The 19,142-nt window shown below is 40.2% G+C and overlaps 1 protein-coding gene across 1 annotated transcript in view; it reads right to left on the minus strand.

Moving 5' to 3' along the window:
* Positions 1-19,142, minus strand: part of PSMD1 (proteasome 26S subunit, non-ATPase 1) — a 63,413-nt gene that overhangs the window by 43,555 nt on the left and 716 nt on the right. Inside the window, exons 2-16 of the mRNA XM_085069290.1 lie at positions 17,571-17,614; positions 16,431-16,504; positions 16,006-16,175; positions 14,957-15,162; positions 13,583-13,726; positions 12,648-12,874; positions 11,184-11,247; positions 10,150-10,278; positions 9,286-9,374; positions 8,600-8,678; positions 7,892-8,065; positions 6,845-6,956; positions 6,058-6,254; positions 5,378-5,473; positions 4,793-4,857 (exon numbers count right to left, since the gene is read on the minus strand). Of these exons, the coding sequence (XP_084925416.1) occupies positions 4,793-4,857; positions 5,378-5,473; positions 6,058-6,254; positions 6,845-6,956; positions 7,892-8,065; positions 8,600-8,678; positions 9,286-9,374; positions 10,150-10,278; positions 11,184-11,247; positions 12,648-12,874; positions 13,583-13,726; positions 14,957-15,162; positions 16,006-16,175; positions 16,431-16,504; positions 17,571-17,614 (1,870 nt within the window). The remainder of the gene's footprint in view (positions 1-4,792; positions 4,858-5,377; positions 5,474-6,057; positions 6,255-6,844; positions 6,957-7,891; positions 8,066-8,599; positions 8,679-9,285; positions 9,375-10,149; positions 10,279-11,183; positions 11,248-12,647; positions 12,875-13,582; positions 13,727-14,956; positions 15,163-16,005; positions 16,176-16,430; positions 16,505-17,570; positions 17,615-19,142) is intronic.

Genomic DNA, 19,142 nt, shown 5'->3' on the forward strand with positions numbered 1-19,142 from the left:
TCAAATAAAGGCATGTTCAAACCCAAAAGGACTTCAGTGAAAGTCTAAGGCTTCTATTGATTGTAATAAGATTTCTGCTGCTATTTCTTTGAAAGACACCTTCATTCTCCTCTCCCAGGACTACTGAATAAGACAAAATGTATTGGATTGTAAACAAAACCCTTTTAATTTTCCTATGCAAAAATTAACAAGCAAATATGTTTCCCCTTGTAAATTCCTCTTCACAATTAAAATGTTGAAAAAGTTACTGGTGCAGATCACATTAGAGTGACTGTCAGCCTCAATACTCAATTATCCAGATCATCTGCCATCTGCCTTCTGGATAAAGGTAGTTTAGAGGATATAAAGAAAACAAACTGTCCAAGTCTTCCTGGAATAAAATCCATGTACCTGATCTTTGCCTTAAAACAAATATATAGCCTTAAAATACCAAAGGCTATGTAAACACAAAGAATACAAAAGCAGGAAACATTACTATTTCACTTGCATCATCCTAAAATGAAAAACTGAACAGAAGCCATACAGAGCTCTTCGTGTTTGGGTAGCCTACGCTTATCAGCTGAGACTGCATCTTCCTTTTGGGACTCTCTAGAGGCTGCATTATTCCCTCTTCTGCCCTTAGCCTTTTCCCAACAGTATTGCATCAAGACAAAAGCAGTATTCTACAACTCAAGTCCCACTTCCCCATGACTCTCATTCCCCTGGATTTAACAACTGCTATGAGAGCATTAAACCTTTTAGCTCATGCTTGCAAGCACTGCTGCATCCCATATTGAAGCTTTCTCCCTAATCAGATTTGTTTTATCCATAAAACATCTACCTCCTCATTTTGGATATAAACTGAAGTGTTTAGATGCACTGCAGCACTGCTGTAACTATATAAAAATAAGACTGACTACATAATCCAATCACATCTCACTCTGCAATATCAACAAAGATAAATTCGTGATCTAAAGCAGTAAAAATTAGGATAAAAAATAATTCTTTCCATTTTTAAAAAGCAAAACACTTTAAATTTATCATGTTTTCCATCTCATCATAATAGTCTTTAAAAAAGAACTAGCCAGAAATCACAAACGCCTTAAATGCTGTTTTCCAGCAGTCATAAATATTTCACAAACCACTTCAGTAGAAAGAGCCACCAGTATACAAACAACAACAAGAAGGTAAGTTTGCTATCTGTGATCACTGGCAAAAGGATCAGGACTGGGAAAGGAGACATCTGAGAGTGGCCAAGTCAATACATCACTTCTTTTCTTCCTATTTCACAATACAGCTTCTTGTTCAGCCCTGCATCCACTCTGCAAGCTCCAAACATCCCAAGCTTTATTCATGCCTCTGTGTCACTTCACAATAACATTTTACTTAGAAGTGCCTCCTGTAAGAGGTGGCCATTTTTAAAAAGAAAGCAGACATAAAGCCTCAGGTTTTTGCACCACACAATTTTGACTGTTTTATTAGACAGGAAAAGAAAGAAAAGACGAGACAGTTTTGAAGCAATTCTCTTGCACCAGTGCATTTTATAATTTAATATTGTGGCATGAAAATGATCAGCTACAAAATACACAACTAGTGCCTAATTTCTGTATGGCACTAAGCCAAGAGGGGAAAAAAGCCACACCAAGTCCTATAGCCAGCAAGCTGTGCTTTCCATTCCCAGTCTGTATCTGTGGACTGCTTCTAAAGAGCAAAAACAGAACTACCAGCAGCAACGCTGCTGCTCAAGATTCAGTTCTACATACAGGGTCCCCTGGAAAGCTTTGGGGAGCCCAAGAATAGGATAAGAAGTTTTGTGCTATATGAATAGGACCTACAGTGTATGCTGCACTCAAGCAGTATGATTCATTCTGTTCTGCTCCCTTGGGTGACTTGCCTGCAGACATTCCCACAGCCAGGCAAGGGTGCATCCAACATCCCAGAGTGAAGCTGTTACAGCAGCACCAACGCCTGCTCCCCCAATCCCCTGGGGGATTATAACTGGGCAATTTACTACCTTTCATAGCACACTGGAAAGTTCTTAGGTAAAACTTCAGAACCTAGACTAAACCTTGATTAACGAATTTTGAATAATGAAAAAATCCACATACATTCTTTTGTAGATTTTTTCTAATAATTCAAACTGAATAAAAATATAGAAAAATTTCTCTGCTTTAAAAAATATAAAAGAGTTAATCTTCAAATGCAAGTAAAACCTCATTGCTCTGAAAACTAAATGTCATGTTTTATTACATTATGTTCTACCACATCTTATTTTGATACTGTGCTGCTTTCATTAACCAACCATAAAAGTCAAGATAGGGGCTTGAGTGTATACAGGGTTGTATGTATGTGATAGCAGGGAAGACTCACAGAGGAAAACAAGGACAGCAAAGCCTTACAGAATGTTCTGCTGCGCAGATGCATTACCTAAAATTAGCAGTTTTGTGACGTTTACGACACTTTTAGTTCAAATTCAAGAGGAAGAACATTTATTCACAGATAGTTGTAACAACAGGAGAAAACAAACTGGATATTTATGACACAACGTGAGTTTGTGGGTTGTAGTTCTGTCACGTTCAAACAATGGTGCTTTGAAGGAAATTACCACCCTCTGGCTGTGCAACCTCCACCCTTACATGGATTTTACTATTCCTATAGGAGGAACAGACAGAAGGACAAGTCTGAGCATACTCCTGCTGCTGCAGTGTACAACCCAGCAGACGAATTCACACTTCCAGCATGTTCAATCCTACACTAATGCCATGAATTCCCCAAGAAAAATGTTGACTGCATTAAATAAATGTATTTTCTTATTTCAATCCTGACTTCACAGTTCCCCTTCTGGAACCACATACAAAAAATTCAATGAGAACTCTTCTCACAGGAGATACAGTCATGTTTCCTTCAACTAAGACGAGATTAATTTCTGGGGTTTAGCCCACTGTGTCCCAGACCTGCTCACCTCCCATCACAAAACATTTCATGCAAAAGTTCTGTATACCCAACAGCTGACAAATCACTGACTCTTTGACAGTACTCAATGCTGTGTAAGCCACCTTTACAAGTAAATCCAGTTAGACTTCAACAAACAACAGTCTTAAGAAAGAAATGCCACTTTAGCTGTGAAATCTGACAAACTCACAACTCACTTGGTCTTTATGTCTCTGTGTAACTACACTGTTGAGCTGCTCCAGAGCACACAACTAGTTACCAAGTGAAAAGTGCTTGCAACTACCACAGCCTGACACAAACATTTTGCCTCCAGAAGCCAGTGATAATCAGCTAAAAAGTTTAAGTCCTTGACTACCAAGTAAGGCGGATACTGGAATTTACAGGGAAATGTTAGTCCTTATTGTGCAAGTAGGTTCTGGACTGCAAGTCTCCAGAAATGGAAGGGAAGAGGCAGGATAACATCTGAACCCACTGCACAGCAGGTGAAAGAGTCAAAGATGATGTCACTCATTTCCTCATTGCTGGATAAGGAGAGAACAGGCCCTGAACTATGTTGCTCCAGCAAGATGCCAGCACACGATAAATGGTTTAGCTTAGAGCCTTGAAAGTTTCTTATTTTGGTAGAAGCTATCGATGTCCAATTGTGTTTTCCATTTGTTGAAAAGAAAAATTACACTGAAATCTGAGATCAAAAGGGTTTTGTCACAACCTGTTTTGAAAAAAGATGTCTGAAACTATGGAAGGCGTGCACGGAATTTTCGTTCTGTACACAGACACAGAAGTCAGTTCTTGGCTTCAGAAGAGGCACAGATCACTGTGCAGTGAGGAACAAGCTGTGCTGCTTGGAAGCAACAGAGCAGAAGCACTTGGGAGACTCCTGCTGCCCACAGAGAGAATCTGTCCTGTCCACATTCAATTATCTTTCAGATAACATGGAACAGTGCACAGTCACTTCTATGTGCACTTTAGGAAATACTTTGTTACAGAAGAACTGGCGGCTCACATCAGTAGCCCAGGTTTTAACCCCATCTTTAAGAACCTCTCATTCTGCTTTTAAGGACGGTGACCAACCCAAAGATGTGAACAAAGGTTTTTAAATTACAATTACAGACCCAAGCATGCACTACCTCCTCTCAGTCACATTCACAGGCTGCAGTTTGGCTCAGTGCTCAGATTACACAGATTACTGTACAAGCAGATGAAGGTGTAGTCCTTGGGGAACATTCTAATTCCCCAGCCTAATTTAAAAGAAAAATAAAAAACCCACCTCAAACCTTAGCCAAGAAAATGGAAGGCCCCACAAAATAACATTTCAGCAGAACGTTTCACTTTAGACAACCAAATGAAACATTGTGACAATTTTGTGATAGGCTAATGTTACAATGTAAGTCTAGTAACTTGTCAGGGTTTTACAGTAGATACTTAAGAAACAAAGACTATTTCAAGATCTTCCTTCAGGTTTTTTTTTAATCCAAGTAACAACATTTTACATAGCCATTAGGCAGATATATTTGTCTGAGTACTGCTGCCCTTAAGAGCTTGGCACAAGCACGGTATGTTTAATTTTTAATTAACTCTCAATCCTGTAAATATTAATTTTTCATTCTATTTGTCAACTTCATCTAGCTCTGTTCAGACAATTAAGACAAGTCCGGAAACCTACAGAAAGACTCATTAAATATCTGCTGAACATTAAGGAAGGCTTCTAATTCTAAACCAATCTCTCAGTTTTTTAACTTTTAAAAATCCATTCAATTAGCAGTTGAGTCATTTTGTGAAAGCAGTAGCATACTCATTTTCTGAAAAAGTAACAGACATTAAATTGAAGGCTGTGCAGGAGTAACCAAGAAAGACACTTTACCTGAACAGAATGAAACCAAGTGACTCCACAGCTGCCCGCCTCACGTCATCATTCACATCACTCACCTAAAAAAGGAAAAACAGGACATTCAGAATATAGTTACAGCACTTGAGGATTTTGCAACGTTTCAGGCCAGGTGTCAGTTAATCAAGAAGAAAGGATTATAGAGAAAGTTAGTTAAAATCATGTTCAGCCTTAGCCCAAACAGCCTCACCCATGTCCACACACTGACTGCAAGATGATCAAACGACAGACCTCATCTTTTAGTGCTAAAGCTATTTTTTCTCCAGCCCATCATTACACAGACTATTCACCGCAAACCTGTTACCCAGGTAGTTTAGGTTCATGTTTTAATTTTTAATAGCTTCCTTTTCTGTGGTACCAGGTTGAAAGTCTGAAAGTCTCCTTACCCTAATGTCAGAAAGCCCTGTTAATTCTACTAATAATAAGAAAAGCTTTCATCACTTCACAGCCTCTGATTTGGACCAGAATATTAACACTGCAGACACAAAGCCTGACCAAGTGATGTGCTTGCTTCCTCACCACAAATTTCTTCCTATGTGCTCCTAAGGCCACAGTACTTACAGCCACATGCAGCAGGCGCCTGATAGCCTTGTTGTTTCCTGAGCCACAGTATGCCATAGCCACAGTGTACATGCCAGAACGACGGAGAATTGGATCCTGGAAGAGAAAGCATCAATATCTAACATCCATCCAGTGACTCAATAATTCTGACTTTAAATCTGTTCCATTCTTGTGTCTTGAATCTGCAACCTGTGACCTGGTCACAAGTCAGCCTCATTGCTTAATTGTTTATTTGGGACAAGTAACAGGACAATCACCAAAGCAGGGTTGTCATTACCAATTTCAGGGGGACTGAGGTTCTATGCTGCAGGCTGCCAAAGAGTATAGGGCAGCGATGTCATTCTGCTTCTTAATTGCTATCTGCTATTGACCACTACTAGAGCCTTGGGATGACCCACCTACAGCAAGCCTCTCCTGTTTTTAACCACTGTTCTACTCCCTGTTGCTCCTCACATGACTATGATGACCAAGTATGAGGCTAAAGAAATACACAACTAAGCACTGTCATTCTTGTATTTTTGATTAGAGCTAAGCAACTTGTGAAATGGTCCCACTTCAGACTTCTGTAAAAACTCCTCTGGTTCAAAACAGCCAACCCACCATAGCTGGAGATTCACAAACAGACAGGAAGGCCAGCTGTGTAACACAAGAGTCAGGAATTAAGTCACAGTTCAATTTACCTTATCTCTGCAGAGACTCTCAATGAGGGCATCTGCCTCCTCCATCCTCCCATACATGACCAGAGCAATTCCTACTGCAAGGCCTCGCAGGATCTTTTCATGCTGGGTTTCCTGTGCGTAGCCAACCATGTCCTCAATAGCCTGGGCATTTTTAGATCCCAGCATAACCAACCCCAGTGCCAGGCCAGCTGCCTCACCTGAAAAGTACAGAAGATAGAAAAAAATCAAGCCTACTCTGCTCCCAAAAGCAGTAAATACTGCATCAAGAGAATCACACCAGACGTAGGCCAATTGATCACTTCCGGACATCACCGTGCCCAGCAAGTCCATTATTCATGGCCAAACGGGCTTGCAACTACAATTTCTTTTCAATTATTGCCTCCTTGGGCCAAGAGCTGCTGAGGTAATTTTCCTATGAGACCCAACCAATGCAGCAGTGGCTCCCACAAGCTTCTCCACGCATATCTCTCAGCTCAAAAAAGCACGTGGCTCTGGAGATCAGCCACACTAAACAAAAATGACAAGGCAAAGAACAGAACAAAATAACTGACTGTTTAAAGACCTAGCATGTCTTATCAAAACTTGGCATAGTACCACAGTCATGCCAGGACCTCTGAACATTACTGATACATAACTAAAGAATCACACTTATCAGGAAAAGGTCAGTAAATAAAACACAACTAGAAACAATCTATGGTTCTGCTAACAGAAAACATAGGGGAAAAAAAAACCTCAGGTGCCTGATAAGGCCTCAGATGGTTATTTGCTTTGAAAGCAGAACATTTACCTGTCACTGCATCATCCTGGTAGAGATTTGTTTTCAGCAGGTCGTACACATCCTGACGTGCTGTCCCCATGGCAGCCAGCCCCAAGCCCAGGCTGCCACCATGTCGCACAATCTAGAGAAGCATAAGCAAGTTCAGTCATCATAAAACAGGGAACAGTATGGCTTCAGCTGAAGTAGACATCTTTCCATCAATATAAACCTGCAAACTTTTATCCCCAAACGAACCCAAAATGATCCCTTGACCTGCTAGAAATACCACTTTAACAGTCTCAGGCAGTAGGTCCAATGAAACAGGCAGAAAATAGAATAGAAACAGTTTAAAAGCCCATAAACAATGAGTAACAGAATCTTTACACATAGCACAGAAGACTTTCTAGTAACTTCAAGATCCTTTCTCCCACCTAATGATTTATGTAAAACCATAAATCTGTGCCATGTGTAAAAACTGATGACTAGTTATAGCTTTTAAATAAAAAGGTAAACAATCCATAACTTCTTTTGTTCTAACAATGGATATATCTGCAGTAAGACAAGTGGGATCTGTTCACAGAATTTTTTTAAAAAGTCATCTAAAATTCCACAAGGAAAAGAAGGGAACATGCTGGGAAAATTATCTATTCCGAACTTAAAAATATATTTTTCATAGAGGTCTACCAACAGTAAGTCGTGAAGTAAAACACTCTTTGTTGTACAAGATACATTAAAACTACAGGTCAGCAGAAACATTTTGTGGCTTATTTCCTTGACAACTAAGCTGTAAACAATAACAGTGCCTGAATACTGCAGGTCCATTAGCAAAACAAAGTAGATATAACAAGTAGTAAATATGATGAAGCTACAGTCCCTGTCAAGTATGTAAGAAGTTCCTAAAAATCTTACCGAAACCTTGAGCAACAGGTTGTTAAAACCAACCTTTAATGCCCAGAGGTCTAAGTACCACACTGCTACCACAGTCTTAATTACCTCTACCTCTCACTATTAAACCAGCCAGCACCCTCCTGCATATTGCCAACAAAACAAAGGCTCATTACTGAGCCCATTACACACATCATTACTGGCATTCTTCAGCTGGTTCAGCAAGTAGTCGATGATGTCCCCGCCATGGTTGGCATGGATGAGACCCAAGGCATAGAGACCTCCTCCCTCCTGGTAGGCTGACCCTGGAGAGGTGTCCTTGGGCAGGTAAGTTGCCATTAGCTGCAATGCTTCTTTCTCATGACCCTGGATGTCCAGCAGGAAGGGAGGACAGGGGAAGCGACAGGTGAAAAAACAGCAGACATTACATGATAATATTTAAACATGTCAGGAGAAAAATATATTACAGACATTACTTTTTCCACAAAAATCAGTGTTTCAGTGCCATGGGGCACCACTCAAACTTAGTGAAACTCACTGCAGTAAGGACCTTTGGTATGTCACTTAAGAAACATCTGCAGCTTTAACAGCTAGAAACTATTGAATCTGTTCAACTGAAAAAGGAAGTGTTAGGAAAAATACTCTCTCCTTGGGCCATGCTATCCTAGAACCTTTTTGATTCTTAACAAAACATGCCATAAATTGTATCAGATACCAGACAAAATAATATAAGGACAGCTTTTTAGGGCAAAGACACAAAATATGCTCCAGCTATGCTGGGTACATTAGTGTTTAGGCACCACTGGAATGCAGACACCATTCAGAATCCCCACTGCAATATTTTCAGTGTCCACAAGTCAAGCATTTACACTGAGCAGAGGGAAACAAACGCAGTGTTACCTTGTGTATAACACCCAAGCTGGCAGTAGCAGTAAACTTAGCCCAGTTAGTGGCCCTGGCCAGCCACTCCAAATTGTCTCTGGAAGATGAAAAGAGAACGGTTATAAAAAGTTTTTCATACAGCCTGTTCCTCATCATATGAGCAGGGTTTCAGAGCACTGAAGACAGCTTTCAAAACAGAAGGCAGCTCCAGAAGGGAAAGCAGCTAACCACATTTCCACTTTACATTTCTCTCCCCTTCATCAGTCCTGGTTTTTGCCTGGTTGTAGTCAAACTTCTAGACATGGGTGATCTCAGTGAAAGACAGAGAACAACTACTCAATATGCAGCCCACCAACTCTCTGGGAGAAACTTTAGCAAAGTTTCTACAGCTTTCCTTAAGTCCCTCACAAGGTCAGCCCATGCATTTCCCTTACAAGAGTCATTCAGTACTGTCATAAAAAGATACATCATGTCAGAAACTCTAACTGGGAAACAAAGAGAAGAGAAATTTCAGATCTTCACCCTCCAAGCCACTCATATAGTTAGCAATCAAAGATTAAGATAGTTTGTGAAGATAGAGAAAAGGAAACATTTCTCTAAGACCATTAGAGTTCTGCTGTTACCACTCTGGAAGTATCAAGGAGGGCAACAATGTTGTTCAAACACCTCTAAATTACATTGGAGCTTCCTTGCCATAGATTTACCTAAGGAACTGGTCACTGGTTGTCCCACAATGCATAAAGGAGTTTGCTATAACAGTTGCTGTATGACAAACGGAATTCCTCACTGCATCCTGAAAGGACAAGAACAATCAGTATCATCACTCAGCAAAAGATATGCCCAAGGTCACTTAACATGCTTGCCAGTGCACTAGAAAAATGGATTGTAATGAGCTTCAATTTAACCAGCAATTTCCCTGAAATCAGCTAATAGATTGTTAATACACTCTAACATATCCTCAAGCCATTTTTCCCATGCAAAATGATCCTTTCTGTGAATTTCTTTCAGAGATGTGATTACTGCAATTGCCACTTAACTGGAGAACCCCCCTCTCCATTTCCCAGAACTGAGCACTGCAGAGCATGCACTGCTGACGTTTCCAGGCCATTCCCAGAACTCTATTGCAGAATCACTCCTGAGCACTTAACCAGCAGATGGAAACAATTTTCCAATACATCTGAAGTGCCGCCTGAAATAGATGAACCCACTACCCTACTACTTTTACTGATGATGGGCATCCTACTGCACATATAAAAAACTTCTATAGAAACTATAGTTTCTAGTAATCATTTAAGAGTCTAGTTTACCTGTAAGTTTTAATTTGCCTACCCTTGAGTAACACCTTCCAAAACCAGTTACTCCATTCACCAGCACTGTCTACGTTACAGTATCTGATTGGCTTTCTCTCCAGTGTGGAAATATTGGTCTTTTACCAATCAGAAAAAACCCAATTAAAATATCAACATGCTAATAGCAGCCTATCATTAAAAACAATAGCAGCATGGTCAAAACACATGAATGATGAATCAGATAAATCCAAGACAACCATATTTAACAAAGTCTCTTACCTTTGTGTTTTTTAGGATCATGAGGTCGGTATTGTTGTTTCGTATTAAAAACTGCAGATGTAACTCAATGGCCATTTCCCCACTTAAAATTTTAATCATTTTTGAGATCTGGTCCTTAGGCTCTGGGTTCTTCACATACAAGCAAAAAGATGAAAAAAATTCCATCAGAACCCAACTATGGCTCTTTTAAAACACAATTCATGAGAAGCCTCTCTGGTATGTTCTCATCACCATATTCCAAAACCTATCTGGTTTTAGGACTAAAAAGACATTGCTTACGTCCTTGGTGCACAAGCCCAAACTCCCAGAAAATCAAATTCTTTTGTGCACAACAGTGCAGGTGGGAGAAGAGACTCTTCAAGAAGAAATGTATTCTTTCATTGAAAGCAAAAGGGTATGGGTGACATCTGACATTCTGCAAGCTGCTCTTTGGCCTGACAGAGACAATGAGCCTCCTGCCAAAGGCAAACCCTTTTCTAAATGTGAACCTATATTTCCATGGAAGTTTTAACTGGCCCAGCAACAAGGCACCATGCAGGCCCCAGGAAACTTTATGCCTTCATGGAAAAGAAACTATGTTACATCAGCATCCCCTCCTGCAATTCCTGCAGAACAGCATCAATTCTATCCAACCAGAATTACAGTAGCATTTTTGAAGGAGAAGGGAAAAAATGCATCAAGCTAATTCACTCCCTAAAGTTCTCAGCAGCAGTTAAATTTCAGGCACTTTCTTCTGGAATGAATTAATTGTTTCAATATCAAAAAGCAAACACTGAGCCAGATCCTTTTGTCTCCTTTTTTTTAGAACTCTGTAATGCCCACTTAACTCTGACCATTTCCCAGTCTAACACAGCTTTCAGTATCTGAACTGCTGGACTTTAAGATATTTGGCCCTCAGAGATCATCTGTCACCTTGTCTCCCAGAAAGACAGAAAAGTCTATCTTTATTAGTGAAACCAATTTAGCAATCCTAGAGATTCAAAGAGAACATGTAAGAAAAACTAAGCAAGGTCTATTTTCGATATAGCACTCACAATTTCCACAGACTTTCCTGCTGCACAAGTGCTTCCTGGTTTCTCTTCTGCTTCCATAGCATCACTGAAATAAAATAAAAATTAAAAATGCATCACTTGCAACTAGTCAAGAACTGTAATTATGGCTGAATATTGTCCTGAAGGAAAAGCCTGGGATTTGGAAATGATGACTGGAAAAGTGGACTTTGACAGAACAAGGGATGACTATCTGGAGCTCACTGCTGTGCAGAAAACTCCTCCCCCACTCAATTTTCAGGGAACTTGAAGACAAAGGCCTGGAAATCCTACTCTCTTATTCCATCCACAGAGACAACAAAAAGAAAGATGCTTGTAGGGAATGAAGAGACAGACACAGGTGAGAAAACAAGGTCAACAAACCAGGCATCAAGGATAATTATATATTACTCCCAGAAGCCTTGAGCTTGTCACTATTAGCATGGATCCTTGAGTGTTGACATGGAAATGAAACATATTAAGCTGTTGTTAGCACCTTGTTCTAATGCTTCACAGGCTAACCTAAATTATTCTGTGCCTTTCCTTTTATTTCACTGGGAAAGAAGAGAGAAAAATGTTTGTCATGTCTGTGCCACTGATTCAAAAGTATTTACACCCAGTTCCACAGCTGGATAAACCCTTATATTTAACCAGCCTGGATCCAGGTGGGATTCTCCACCACACACTATCAAAGACAATGCAGGCAGCAGGTTGTGCACACACATGAGTGCTCTGGTGAAAGTACCAGTAAGTATTCTATGGTTATTACAAAGCAGATGGAGAACAAACTTCTTCCATACTGCCCCTCAGCTGGGCAGCAACCTTAGCATAGATGGGCCAATTCTCCTCTAAGTCACCAAAAGAAGAAACAAAGATGATGGAATGGTTAGTCGCAACTTTGATTTTTCTTAACAGCAGCTTCCTGAAGTTAAGATCTGTGATGTCAACCACTGAATATGTTTTAAAAAACTCAAAGTAGATTTGAACTAGCTCTTCTGAACTGCAAGTACAAAAGGGTCTGTTAACACCACAGATGTTAACACCACAAATGTCTGAGCTCACTCTTTCCACAAGCTGTGAAGTGAAAGCAAACTTGCACATAGCTGTGATGAGCTTTTTCCCTAACTCCCCCCTTACTTAGCTTTGCAAGTTGCTGCAAAGACCATCATAGCATCAGCATTCCCAAGCCACTCATGCTGTGGCTTAATGAATCACTGCTCATTAGCTGAGCCACAGTACAACTGCTCTGTGCTTATCTCAACTGCAAGGAAAAATCCCTATAAAAACCAGTGGATTTTGGTAACACACAATTGTTTTTGAGCAAATAGCATGTCTGGCCTATTACTCTGACTTAAATAAAGGGAAGTAACTTGATAGCTTGTAAAAAGCATCCATACATGGAATATGAAGCTGCCTTAGAGCAGGACTGGAGCCAAACAATTCCACCTCCTATCAAGTCAATCTCCCCACCTGTCTTTCTCTGACCCAGGGACTGTGCCAGTGTTGGTGGAACCAGGCACAGAGGCGATGGGAGTTCCAACTGTGCGGAGATTCTGGATGACAGAGGACAGGAACTGCTGGCTTGCACTTTCATACAGGTCAAAGCAAATTTGGTAAGCCATGAGAAGGTTATCATCCTTCACCAGTTTTTCCAAGATGTCACTCACAGCCTGTGGGTCATCCAGGAATATCAGGCACTGAGCAGAATAAAGGGAACAGGAAAAAAAAACAGGAGAAGATATTAGGTTTTTCAGAATGAGAAAGCAACACTACCCAAGGCCACATTCCAACACCCTCATCTGCTACTTCCACAGAACACCCCCTTCAAAGAAAGAACACTTCTCTCTCTTTCACTGAAGACAACAGAAAACTCAGAAGAGTTGTCATAGAAAAACAAGACTTGTCCTTATAAACTCAGAACTTTCAAAAGCATATTGAAGAAACACTGATCATTTTGTAGGGATGTCTCAGCTGAAATGTAACAGGCATAACACTGAGTCATGTGTTTGTGGCATACCAAGATTGGCAAAGACCTGAGAACATGTGAGTAATTTCACAACTGGTTGTCTAAACAGTTTCAGACAATGGCTTACCAAAAAACAAAGCACTGGAAATGTTCCTGTGAGGAATAAAAAAATTCCAAGCTGTGAACCTACCATCTAATACTCCCTACGTAGGCTTGAAATACTCTGTCAGAGTTGTCTATGTCCTTAAATTGCCTTTGAACACACTTCTTTCTCTAGAAACTGATCAAATGTGTAATATTTACATCTCTTTTTCAAGTTGGTCTCACTCTGACATATGTTGGATGCACACAACCAGGAAAAGATATTTAACTGAACAAAAGACAGAGAACAAGTAGAGTAACTTTTTATTATCTTTAAACATGACCTTGAAAAGTTTACCTGGCACACATTGATGAAGTCTGGCTTCTCCAGATTCATGTAGATTTTAACTAGAACTCTCAAGACTTTATTACGAAACTGTTTATTCTGCATCAAAGACATGCAAAGCTTCAAGCTGTAGGCCAGCATCCCAGGAACATCATTCTGAAACAAAATTCAGGGATATCAAACATGAGTTTGGACTGACAAGCAGGATATAGAAATTAAAATAAAGCTACCTCTTTTCTATTTTAAAAAGCAGAGCAAATGTGCATATAAACCTTCACAGTTTCCCATTTTCAGAAAATCTTATATACAGTTGCATTGCAGTTTAAACAAAAAACACTACCAAAAACATGCAGGACCAGTATTTAATTCAGCAGTTATAGCATGCAAAATACTAACTTAAAAGTGCAATACCTATTTCTCCTTCACCTTTCTTGTTCAAACAATCAGTTTTAAATGCAGTGAAATTCACTGCAGTAACGTCAGCAAAACAAACCATGCACCAAGAAAAAATTGAGCATGAGAAACAGATTTGGTTACTAGACCTCAGAAAGTTAGTTCAGAACAAGATTTATAATGGGCAAGTTAGTAAATGCATAGGACAACAAAGAGAACAAAGAAAGCAAGATGGATTCCTTATGATTATCACTCATATACAGAAATGGGAGACATCCAAACATACAGAAAAGTCGTAAACTGAAAAGCAGTAAAATTTAAAGGATTTAAACTCTGTGTCTGGCATATGGTTGAGATACTGCAGTGTAACAAGACTGCACACAACTGCTGAGCTGCTGCAAATGACTGCTGGCCTGCTTCTCTTACTGCCACTAACAGTAACATGACTTACCTTAAACCCTCAGTGAAAGATGGTAAAGCCAAGCTGTGCTGCCTCAGAGTCAGAGCAGGACAAGACTGAACACAGCCACTTACTGAAAATTAGACCAGCTCACCCAGGTACTGGAGTTTTTTCTTTTGCTTGCCATTAATAAATCACTTACCCAGCCCTAAGGATCCCCTCCCACAGTGAATTACAGCAGGACAGGCACAACTAAATAAAAGAGCTGTTCTTACATTATGCCAGTATTGTATCTCTGCCAGTGGCTGCCAGGGAGTACCTTAAGAGGGCACCTAGCCAGGCTTCTTGGGAATATTTTCCCATCAACTTGTAGCTCAAGGATTTATTTAAGGTAGGGGGGATCTTTCTATACTTGATAGCCTTAGTAGCTCTGCTGTCCATGAACATGCTGAACTGAACACCCCTGAGTTTTATCTTTTTTTCTGTTCATACAAAACAGGGCAAGTTCCACAGCAGCATGGATCTTGCGCTTGACTTCTGGATCCATACCTGGAAAAGCCTAGCTACAGGCACCTCCTGTCTCTTGCACGTACCGACTCAAGGATGGTTTTCTCAAAGATGTCCAGCCTGCGTGTCTCCAGAGCGATGCCAATGGCCTGCTTGTACTTGTGGTCATCCAAGCACCGCTGGAACATTTTGTTCACTATCCCTTCTAGCCTCTCATCCACAGGTTTCTTCTCCCCTTCTGGCAGCTCCGCGTTCTCCACACACTGCTTGGTATAGTGGTCGATACATTTTGCTGAAGAGATAATGAACAAATATGGGGGGAAAAGTCAAGTTCCCAGATTTTTGCAGTTTTGTACAGGTGAAGAGACCAGCATGTGAGTGAACACATTCTACCAGCAAGTACAGTGTATGGGAAATTACACATTTGTGTAGTCATATACAGATAGTAGTGGAAAATACTTCTATTATCTCCTAACAAACTCTGATTTTAGTGCTGAAATCAAGTAGGTATTTTAAAAATTAAACCAAGGATATGATCTTTTTTCAAGTGTCATGTCAAAGAAATGAGAAAACAGCAGTAGGAGACTTCCTAGCTCCACTGCAAACACCAGCTGGGGAGACTGAAAGCCAGTCCAGGTCCATCATATCCTGTACAGGGCAAGTGACACCAGCAGATGAGACTTTTAAAAGGCATTCAAATGATACCTGCAGTCAACAGCTGGCTTGCCATCTTGTTGTGGGTGCATAAAAACAACTGTCCCCCACAGTTAGGTGTGCACCTACACTTACTAGTCAATGGTTTCCAAAGTTAAGCTGAAATTGATAATAACATCAGCACACAAATGAGAGAAAGGACAATAAACAACCAAAGCAATTTTCTTGTTAGGAATATGCTACAGAATGAGGGTTAAGAATGGAAAAAAAATGCTAGAATTCAAGTCAATTCCATTACAGAATCCCAAAACATGAGAAAGAATGTACAAATAAACTGGGTAAAATTAGCTGCAGCATCTGTTTAAATGAACACAAAGACAGCAAGAAGAACACAGAGAAAAAAGCTAAACCAACTAAAATGCCAAAGTTACAGCAGCTTTGACAACACAAGAGCTTTTCTTTTGCAGCAACAGTTCCTTACCAATGATCGTCTCCACATATTCCGAGTTGTCGTTGACATTGAAGAGGTCACCTGCTCCCAGGGCATAGTTCAGAGATTCCTCAAAGGCTCCCAGGTGGTAAAAAACTTTAGAAGCAACAAGAGCAGCAAACTGCCGGCTCCGAAACCCCTCGTCTTCATAGAGAACTTCACTGCAGAGAAGGGAGAGAAGAGCATCAGCTTTGTGTGCTCATATCTCTTTAAGGCCACATGACACAAGTACAGGCTTGACTGAACTTGCATCTTTGGGACCACAGCTCCAACTCCACATCCACACACATTAGTGCTTTCCAGCAAATCTGGAGCTAGATGCTGTACTAGCTATTGTCAAGAAATCAAAACTACATCCACTATATCTCATGTTCTTTTTAGGCTGTACACCCTGAAGTATTAAGTGACTTCCTTACATTTTGTCCACCGACTCAGAGATTTCTGCCCAGAAGTCATTGACAACAGCATTCAACTTGTGAAGAGCAAACTCCTATAAACAAAACAAAAAGAAGTTATATTACATCAAAAATGCATTTACCACCTTTCCCCAGTAAAAATGAAGTATCTAGGATGGATATCATAAATACTGACCCATTTCAACAGCAAATCCTATTTTAAATAATCTTTGCAAGCATTCACTAACCTTTCCAAGTCCTTTGCAAATAAAGAGCTGTTCACTCAACAGGTAACACAATTCTAGCATTCCTTCCCATGGCCTCTCTGTGATCAAAGGCTAAAGTGTCTGATAGAGGAAATTCCTTGAAATACAAAGATTTCCAAGTCTTTGTGACAACCTCTGTGTAGCCCATGGAATCAGTCTGTGGCCTACACCAGTCCTACATAAACAGGACTACTGTGTCCTATTTATTTATATGCACACAGTACTTAAGCAGATAAACTGGACTGGAATCACCCCACCTGTAATCAGTTCACAGCAAAAGCAGGAATCATTCAGATCCATCACTACCTATGTCTGTATCTACGAAAAACAATTAGAAGATTACATGTATTAAAAAGTGCACCTTGCCCTCCTAAAAGGGGCCACCTTAACTGTTCAAGTAATTGGCAACCATCAACACACCACCACTTTGGGTGTTGGTGTTCTGTGGATTCATATCCTCTATGCACTGGAAAGTTTGTGTTGCTATTTTCTTCTCATACTACTACTGTGATTTTTTTCCAAGTGAAAACTGTAACTGTGATTTTGTTCTACATTGGTTAAATTATGCTAAAAACTTGAGATGTTCTTCAGCTTTGAATTATATACAGTCAAAATGCAGTCTCTGGAACAATTTTAAATAACAAAGCCTCATTATCATCAGAGAGCTGGGAGCTTTCATGAATAGAGATTTTTGCATTTGAAGCTCCAGTTTGATCCAACAACGAAGTTTGCAGTCTTTTATTATTTAAGTTCTTTCTTCAGCTTTCAGGCTAGATCTAATTTGGTGTGCACCTGTTGCTGTCCAACCATCAGTTACTGAGATCTGCTCCTTTTTGATTTTAAGCTCTCAACATAATGCATTTGCTGTTATTTGCTCTCAGATGTAAGAGCTTACCTTGAGCTGCGGCTCTTCTTCATCAAGAAGAGAGATAATTCCAGCTGCAAAACAAAATCATAGTCAGTTTTGGACTCTCTGTATCAAAAACGAGTTGTCATCTAGTTCAAAACCAACAGAACAAGAAAGAAGGGTATCTTTGAAATGCTAGTTTTAAATCTTCAGTATAAAACTTCAAAGATCAAATTCAAGTTTGTATTAAACATAAGGTAAAATAGTTCCGAATTTATAACTGAAAAAGTGCATTGCTTATACAAGATGATCCTTCAAGGAAACTAGCCTCATGGGTAAGAGCAGATATTGTACTTCACAGCTTTAGCAAGACTCCTGATGCTCTCCCAGAACATTTGTACAAACAGCCACAGAAATATTAACTGACATGACTGAGAGGTTCACAGATAGCTGGGGAGCTCAATCTAAAGAACAGGAATAGGTGGTTTCACTGTCAGACTGCAAGGATACAACAGAAAGGGTTGAAATAGCATCTGATCAAAGTCCAACACAATTCACTGCTCTGACTCTTTAATCTGTTGTACAGCTGTACAACCTTTTTAAATCTGAAAAAACACATCCAATTGGAAAGGCCAGCAAGCCTATGGAGGGCTGAAATGGGCTTCCAAAGCACCTTGACAAATCTAAAAGGAACACGTGCAGTCCAAACCAAAATGTACAAATATAGAATCTGAACAGTACAGAGAGTTAAGATGAAATATGATCAATAATATCATTTGGCTGCAGTGGGAGGCAGAGAACCCAAACCTCACACAGATGTGTAAGTGAGAGCAGCTCTTGGCAAATCCATGAGGCACCTTCCCTCTCCTTGGCACCCACTGGTCAGACCCCGTGCTGGGCACCACGTGCTGGGTTTGAGTGATAACAAACCAGTGTGTTTAGAGCTGGGCAGCACAACAGGGAGCTCAGGTAGTCAGGTCCTGAAGGAAGGCTGGAGACTTGTAACTGGCTGGTCTACAGAACCTGGGAAGGGTGCAGAGTTCAGGTACAGGGCAGCTGCCAGCAGGAAGGGAATAATCTGATTTTGTGTCAGATATGAACAGGAACAGTAAGATCAAGCTTTAGTGAAGCCTCAAAGAATGAGGTTTGATGATATGAAAAGTTTTCTGACAGCAACAGATTTATTCCTTTGCCTAATTCAGTCGCAGAACCTCCATTATCAGGGATTGTTTTCACAAACCAGGTTAGATCACATGCATCAGTAACAGGAATTGAAGGAACACCAATGTGGCTCTTAGGCAAGGAAGGCAGATTCAGCAGCCCACACTTCTGTGCTCCTTCCAGCTGTTTTCTGCAACCCTACACCAAATGTTTGCTTTGTTTTTATTATTATTATTTTAAGTAAGTTCCTGCATTTACCGGATCCATCAGGAAGAAGCAACCTCACCCCTACATACTGCCCATGCACCTCACTCAAACATACCATTTTTACATTTTTTAAATGCCTCTAAAACGAATTCCTACTTTTCCTCAATCAAAATAAAGACTTAAACAAAGCAAAGGGTTCAGCAAGAGAAAGCTACCTGGAGACTGCCATCCTCTGCACTGTTTCTCTCTCCA

Source organism: Lichenostomus cassidix, chromosome 9 (genome assembly GCF_008360975.1).
Source record: "Lichenostomus cassidix isolate B80296 chromosome 9, HeHo_3.0, whole genome shotgun sequence".
Lineage (NCBI taxonomy): Eukaryota > Metazoa > Chordata > Aves > Passeriformes > Meliphagidae > Lichenostomus > Lichenostomus cassidix.